Genomic DNA, 7,500 nt, shown 5'->3' on the forward strand with positions numbered 1-7,500 from the left:
TATAGTTCGTGGATAGAAAGAATATTTATATGTGTCATTCAATGTAATTAATTGTTGAAAAGGTGCACAGTTCGGGTACCTTGAGACTCTAGTGACAGGATTTATTTCAGCTAGTAAAGTAATACCAACAAGTCCACTATAGATTTTATAGAAGATACACACTTGGTTGTTCAGTCTTCGTTGTTCCAAGGATTCCCATCCCAATGCATTGATCAATGTAGATACATGGCTATAACGTGAATAATCGTGACATACAAATCTTGCTGCACGTCGCTGGACCATCTCCTTTTTATCAACATTACTCTTCGTGTGCGGGTTCCATACACTACTGGCATACTCCAATTTAGGGCGTACTAACGTACAATAGGCAGTGTTCTTTACTTGGGCGGCACAGCCAGATAGAATACGTCTAAGTAGGCCAAGAGTAGAATTTGCCTTTTTGCAAATGTTGTCACAATGTTCGTTCCAAGATAAGTTGTTGGTAATGAATATACCCAGATAAGTTGTAGAAGAAGCTCTTGTGATAAACTTGCCATCCAAGGAATAATTAAATTCAATAGGGATTTCTTTCGAGTAATCCCAAGATGATAGCATTTATCTAGATACATTGAGATAGAAGATGAAGGTCTTGTTGGAGAATTTGGAAGTCCTGCTGAGTGGCTACTTCTTTGTATAGGACACAGTCATCAGCAAACAGACGTAAATTGCAACGAATTGAATTAGAGATGTCATTTATGAATAATAAAAGTAGCACCGGACCCAAGACAGAGCCATGAGGAACTCCAGATACGAAAAAACAAGTGGATCCGAAAAAATTTGAATTCAGAAGCCTGACAATAATTAAGATAATGCCTCTAAAGTTTTAGCACTACCCATACAATTGTTTATCAAGAGACTGAGTGTTTTTAGCTTAACATTTGTACCAGTAAAGCTCAGCTAAGATAGAGTAATAGGTTGCAGCATTTAAATCATCCAGTATGCCCTTCAAAATAATGTGCCTGCCCATGACCTCAATCAATTCATTCCGTGTCTGGGGTGACAAGTGTGTCACACAACGCATTGCAGGAGTTGCTAAATGACATTTCAACACACTGTCATGCACTGCTGACAACTTGAGTAGGGCAAGAAAATTACCAGGGTTTTTAGGTGTGTCAAGATTTTCAACATCACCTCTCAAAGCAATACACTGCCTACCACAAAACAGCACTGCTCGGACTATACACTTAAGAACCTCGCGGTTTTGCTCGATATTTGCAGCCTTACTGGAATCAATTTGGGCTGAGATTGCTGTATGTGGGTGCGCAACAGCTCGTTTAAGATTGTAAGCTTGCCCCATGGCCTTCTGATGATCTGTAGAGTGTTCGTGTTCTTTAACTTTGTCGCTTTTTTTGTTCCACTTTCGAAATGGTGTGGTGACAAACTTGCGTTTTGATGCATCGGAACAGAAACTACAATAGCACAAGCTGTACACAAAACACCATCAACACGTTCACTGTACATCATACAGGGGTGCTGTGACAACCACTCTAAACGAAAACTACGATTGCAACCAGCAAGGTACTGAGTGGGGAATGCCTTCTCTTTAAGTTGCTCCTTGGGAATTGTCAAGAGGTGATACTTTTGAGACATGCATTATGGTTAGAGTCTTCATTGCGTAAGAAAATTCCTTCGGTGTTTTCGCTTTGTAAAAGATCTCACCAATATCTACCTTGCTTGTCTCTTGATGCTGACAGACATCATAATCATTATATACAGATTCTTGACTTGTACTGGGGGGGTGAGATGTCCGTAGCAGGAGTAGTCTGCAATGATGGCTGCATCTCATTCTGAACTGAACTATCGTTTAACTCTGAAGATATCTCACCTGTTTTCGACTTTTTTGACAGAAATCTTTCTAACATTTAGCATGAAGCCGCTGCCCGTTTTCTTTCTCTTTCTTTTTGCACGCGACGCCCCATAGTAACAAAGTAAATCAATGGCGATTTCCTAGGCCAATACACTCGATGCTATGTACGCACAACATGGCGACAACTCGTTTCAGGCCATTACCGTTCCCCCCACCCCAGCCTACGGGCCTTTTTCTATGGAAGAAAGCAAAGAAAATGATTTAATTAAGTAAACAAAAAACCGGAAACACGAAAGCGCGGACAATTCGAAAACCTTTTATTTTCACAAACCCTACAGGCAGTAGGAATAAATAACCAGGGAGCGCCGCTTTTAGGCTTGGCTAAATCTATACGTTATTTACGTTGTGAACCTAAAGTAATGCTTGACGATTGTTTAATATTAGACATCACGCATATGGTGCACAATAATATTCAACTTTAAAGCAACTCATTTTTTGTTTCAAATATTCCTCCTTGACGAGGCTACTCTCTTTGCGACGGCTGTGCCTATCAATAACAATCTTAAGGCGTACGCAGGTCGTAGTCGACAGGCTGATAATCTTGATGATATTTAATACATTGCAATCGGAAAACGGTCTTTCTATTATTTACAACTCTATGCATATGTTATGTCAACAATGGCAAAATATCGACAAGACTGTGACTGAAAATAACTTATTCTCTTTTCGCAGAGCTCTAAATGGTGCAGTCTACTTACTTTACTCTATCTGCCCACTTATACCATCGGATATGTCGCAAGCAGTTGAAGATGACGTTCAGCCGCAAGTCTTAGTGCTATACATTGCGATACGAGTGAAAGCAATCAATAGCATATTCCTTCACCTTAATTTTCTCTGGTCCGGCAAGTAAAAATCCGGGGGGAACCTAATTTTAAAAAGGCAAGTAGAACATAACACACTCTAAGGAGTAACGCACTTTACAAAGCAATCTAAAATAGTATCTTCCTTTTCCGTTGGATTACCAATTACAACCTTATGTATTAGATACAGAAATATAGTTTCAAGTATGACTTTAATTAACATACGTCACGTCTCCTTGCTTTTAAGTCAGTGTTTAGTTGCCTCTCACCAAGTGAAGCCAAACTGGTAGTTTCAGTCTCGCAGTTTGGGGAACACTAAAAACTATATCCAGGACAAATTGTAGGTTCCACGTTATACTGATCAAATCATGTAGCATGTAACTGTTTGGCCAGTGTATATAACCAACAAAGGAATATGAAATCGTCTTTATACGTATAGCTCTATATCATTGTGCGCCTCACTGATTGAACTCAGTGCCCTTTCGTGAGTCATACGGTCCCTGGATGCATGCTTATTAGCTCAATGAGTTTCTTGATTATCGTTGGGAATAAACCTCTTCTTTCGCATCACCCAGACCTAGAAACACGTTATCTTTTTTTCTGAATTGCCAAGTGTAGTAAAAACCCCCATTTCATGGAGCAACACATTTTTCGACACAAATGGAAAACTGCGATAATATCATTTGCACCTTTATGTATCTGTGGTGTCCACTATCACTTTGATAAACATTGTGTCGTCTCGGACAAACGCATGGTTACCTATCATAGAGAGAGGGAAAAAGGTGGGGCACCCACTGGGAATATTTGATTCTCTTTGTGGTCTCTGGAAAGATGAACTGCTTGGATCGGGTCTAAACGCATCAATCATGTGTTCTATGTTGTCCTGATCAAGTAACATGAAAGTAACCTTCTGTCTAAATGGCCAGCGGAGTAACGCATCGTATTGACCGCGCATCACAACAAAATACAAAGACATGTGCGTTCCTTTGCCAGCACCGTCACCGTTTAAGTAGATGCGCACGCACATTTTGTAACCATGGCGACTTGTGTAGAAACAGGGACTGTAAAGTGAAACCTGTTTTCCGGTAATCGCCTCATTTCGACGCCTAGCGAAATCAGTGATCTTCCAAATAAAGACTCCATTAAAGCTAGTGCTCTCTTGCTGTCTAATATTATCTTCTAAGTCAGCGGTGGCTGCGACGTTCCTGAGACTGAGACTGTGTTCTAAATTTTCCATGCGTCGCTGAAGTTTCCTAATTTCTTCGTTTCCACTCCTCAATTGTATTTCTAACCTTTTCATTTCTTTGCTCTGATCTTGCACCATGGAGTTCAACTCAACCATGAGAACTTCATGATTAGCCACTTTTGCATCGTTATTGTTTAACCTACGGACTACATCATTGACTCCCGCTTTGTCCGACCAATGCATAGGATTCACCAAGCCATCAGGAACAAGGTCCTCGTCCATCCAAAAGCGTTCAATGCTCTTTTCCAGATTACTGATCCGTGAACCTTGACCTCGTACCTCAGATGTTAACTTAGAGTGCTCATCGATTATATTCTCTACCTTGTACAGTAAATTTTGAATGGTTTTATCCATGTTTCGGACGACATCAGAGTTTTTCTGGACGGTTTTAATGCCATCGAGTCTTGAATGAAGGAAATTTGACAGGTTCTGGACGTAAAATAGAAGAAAGTTTAGATGCTGAGTGCAGTCTTTATCTTGGTGATCTCTGTTTTCTTTTCGTTTCCTTGGCTGCAAACAGGAATATTGTAAAGTAAGTATATCTTATCGTCAGCTAGAGTTTAGTACAGCTGCATTATTATAAGCAAGTACGGGAGGTCTCATAGGGAGTGATGGAGTCCACTTTCAAGACGAAATTAAATGTTTAGTTTCAGAACCCGTTGGTGTAATTATTGTTTTCATTATCAGCAATCGTCATCAGAGCAAACCTCTTCGCATATATGTTATAGTTATTTCAGCTCATCCTTGTGTTTTTCTGTTCACATTCTCGCAATGAAAAACAATCGGTAAACAGGCTAGGGAGTTCTACGATTGATAAACTTCCTCACGGTCTTCGCCTATCAAAGCCCTATCGGAAACACATACTACAAAGAGGACAGTCAAGTTTTGCAAAAGCCAAAAGGTTGAATGTGAAGTAAACAAGAAAATGAAGACTTATCACCAAGAGCTAAACTAACTCCAAGTTATTTATTTTTTTTTTTGCGCATTGTTCATCATCCAAATATCCAAATGCGATATTCATTTGATCCTTTTGTTCCTTGCGTCGATATTAAATTGGCATAATCAGCTATTAATGACTGCCTAACCTTTCCATCGGGACATCCTACGTCGTAAAATGGGCACGGTCCCTCTACAGCTTCACAGTCTCCGGTAATGCGATCCAAGTGGCTTGCATGCTGATATTTCGAAAAAGTAACAAATCAAGATTTCTGGTATCGAAAAAGTATATCATCAAAACCTAGGCCTGGTTTAAGGGACTTGTTCCTACGAGTCTCTTATACCCAATGGTAAAGCGTTCGAAATAGTAATCTAAAGATCATGCAAAGGGTTAGGGTTCCCATACAGCAGGGCACTCACGGGTTTTTTCCCGTGGACGCCTGCCATAGGAAAGAAAAAAACAGTTTACAATCGAGTTCACTACAATTGCAAGCGCCTTTCACAAAAATTGAATTCTGAAGCTTATTTCTTAAGAAATAGATCAAAATGCAACGCTGGAAATTACTCGTTGACTCGTGACGCTTCAGTGGTTGACGGCAGCGAGAAACGATGCGCCCTGAAAGGCGCAAATAATGGACTGCAGTGACAGATGCGGATAGCGTCGATCAAAGGAGCACGGTGCAATTTTTCCCACATTCCTCGAAGAATTTAAATTTATGGGAAGGTCGAGTTTTGACAAAGGCTTCTCTCTGTCGAAATCACACAAAGTGCAAGTCCAAACAGTCTACTCTTAGCATCATGATCCACCCCAAACAAAGTGAACTATCCATCTCCTGACATTCATTGAGCCTAAGATATCCTCTGAGGAGTTTTTTTTCCCTTTAGAAAACCATTATTGAGTTAATTGAGCACAAAAGGTGACGTTACCTGTTTTCGGACGAGTTTAACGGAAAGACAATGTGGACATTCCACAGTGTATTCCGGGCATTCATTTTCCTGGTGATGCTGACAGAGAATCAAATGAAAAATATTAATAATTAATTTCCGGTTGAAAAAACGATAAAACCTTTCCATCATCGTTGAAATACAAAATGTATCCAATCATTTAACGCCTTATACCTTAAGCTGGTCGGCAGTTGTCATTAATCCGCACAGGTTACATTTCTGCTCCCTGAAGTCGCAGTCTTCTTTGAGATGTCGTGACAAGTCGTCTCTCGGCACCATGACTCCACAACCGTGATGCATGCACTGAACTTTAGTGAACAGACACTTGTTCTCATGATCCTGAATAAACAAAAGTTAAGGTACTGTCGGTTTAGTCAAAAGACATAGTAAATCTTCAAACACTTCCTTTTTTATAAGATTCTTCGATTTTTACACTTGCATCACGTAACAAAACAGGGCGTTCATAATTACAGCTCCATCGAGTTCGTCAGTTATTGTTAAAGGTGGCCATCATTTTCCCATTCAATTTACTTTTAGGGTAAGTTGTCCTGGCTCTTAATGTCTTTGCTAGTTTTATTTAAATGCCGTGGCATTCATTGAAAAACAAAATTGTTGCAACACAGCGCTTATTTGTTGATGCTTCTCAAAAATTACCTACCACTTCTCCATCACTTATCTCTCACGCACCAGGAAAAAAAGAAAGAAATTGATTGTAGATTACATTTTTGTCATACCTCTAACAGCCCCAGATCTCCTCTCCACTGACAACCGTCGACATGGTTTGTACACTGGATTTGCAAAGACAGAACCTCACGCTGTGCGTATTTATCTTCGAAAATCTAAAAACATAGACAATAAAGTTAAATCGTTAATTCAGAAGCATCTAATAACGAATATACGTATTACATGAAACAATGATTTTAAATGTTCGTCCACCTTTCCTCTCGAAATTTCTTGAATAGCCATTTCCAGGCTAGCAGACAGACAAATCGTCTGATGTGAAAACGGGACGAACAAATTTTTAGCCGACTTAGTCGTCTGATTTTTTTTTCTCTAGGAACTCGATTTTTCAAAGACGATTTGTGGCCAGAAGGACAATTCCCCCTAGGTCAGACCTAAATTCACGTTATAAAACAAATCGACTCATTAACCACCGCGCGGAACTGTAACTAGCTATGGAAGCGATTGTCAACATACAACCAAGTCTCTCCCTCAATTGAAGGATTATTCTTAATTGTCAATTTCTTCCAAGTGAAGTAGTTCATTTTGGACACTGAAAGCTTGATAGGGATCACGGGAAATGAACATATTTCTTTTAAAAGCCGAACCCTAATGTCTGGACTCGCAGGACTCGAACCTGGGAAGGTGTGATTAACAACCCCTTCATTTAACCACCAGACTACCACATCACTAACTGCGACGATGTCATTTTTTATTAAGACCGACCTAAATTCACGTAAGACAGACAAAACCACCGCGCGGAACTGGAACTAACGATGGAAGCGATTGTTTATAGGAAGTTTCCAATATGGTCGGCAATCTCGTCACCAGAGCTCTTCTCTTTTGCTAATGACTGAGTTTTGGCGCAAAGGGTAAGGTAACCAGTAACCAAGCCCTACCTAGTGCCAGTCGTCATGCTCTCAAACGTATCCAGTTTGTTAGTCCAC

At 40.1% G+C, this 7,500-nt stretch overlaps 2 protein-coding genes across 4 annotated transcripts in view; both read right to left on the reverse strand.

Annotated features, from left to right (window-relative positions):
• Positions 1-910: 910 nt before the first annotated feature.
• On the reverse strand, positions 911-1,737 carry LOC137991946 (zinc finger MYM-type protein 1-like). Its single transcript, XM_068836972.1, has 2 exons — positions 1,709-1,737; positions 911-1,463 (listed from the first exon to the last, which is right to left on the reverse strand). Exons 1-2 carry the CDS (start codon positions 1,735-1,737, stop codon positions 911-913), a joined length of 582 nt encoding a protein of 193 aa, XP_068693073.1.
• A 409-nt stretch (positions 1,738-2,146) lies between these two features.
• The window catches only part of LOC137991087 (TNF receptor-associated factor 2-like), a 9,250-nt gene continuing 3,896 nt past the window's right edge, over positions 2,147-7,500 (reverse strand). For 2 of the 3 annotated variants that reach the window (XM_068836210.1, XM_068836209.1), the window contains exons 4-8: positions 6,568-6,672; positions 6,008-6,172; positions 5,816-5,893; positions 5,038-5,127; positions 2,147-4,462 (exon numbers count right to left, since the gene is read on the reverse strand). In XM_068836210.1, coding sequence (XP_068692311.1) covers positions 3,398-4,462; positions 5,038-5,127; positions 5,816-5,893; positions 6,008-6,172; positions 6,568-6,672 — 1,503 coding nt within the window. In that variant the 3' untranslated portion in view covers positions 2,147-3,397. The remainder of the gene's footprint in view (positions 4,463-5,037; positions 5,128-5,815; positions 5,894-6,007; positions 6,173-6,567; positions 6,673-7,500) is intronic. The other variant, XM_068836211.1, reaches the window with a different exon arrangement.

Source organism: Montipora foliosa, chromosome 2 (assembly GCF_036669935.1).
Source record: "Montipora foliosa isolate CH-2021 chromosome 2, ASM3666993v2, whole genome shotgun sequence".
Taxonomy (NCBI): Eukaryota; Metazoa; Cnidaria; class Anthozoa; order Scleractinia; family Acroporidae; genus Montipora; species Montipora foliosa.

Coding starts and splice junctions, on each gene's coding strand:
- LOC137991946 (XM_068836972.1), bottom strand. CDS start 1,737: ATGTCTGTCAGCATCAAGAGACAAGCAAG. Junction 1,464..1,708: donor AGCATCAAGAGACAAGCAAG/GTAGATATTGGT, acceptor TTTTGTGTACAG/CTTGTGCTATTGTAGTTTCT.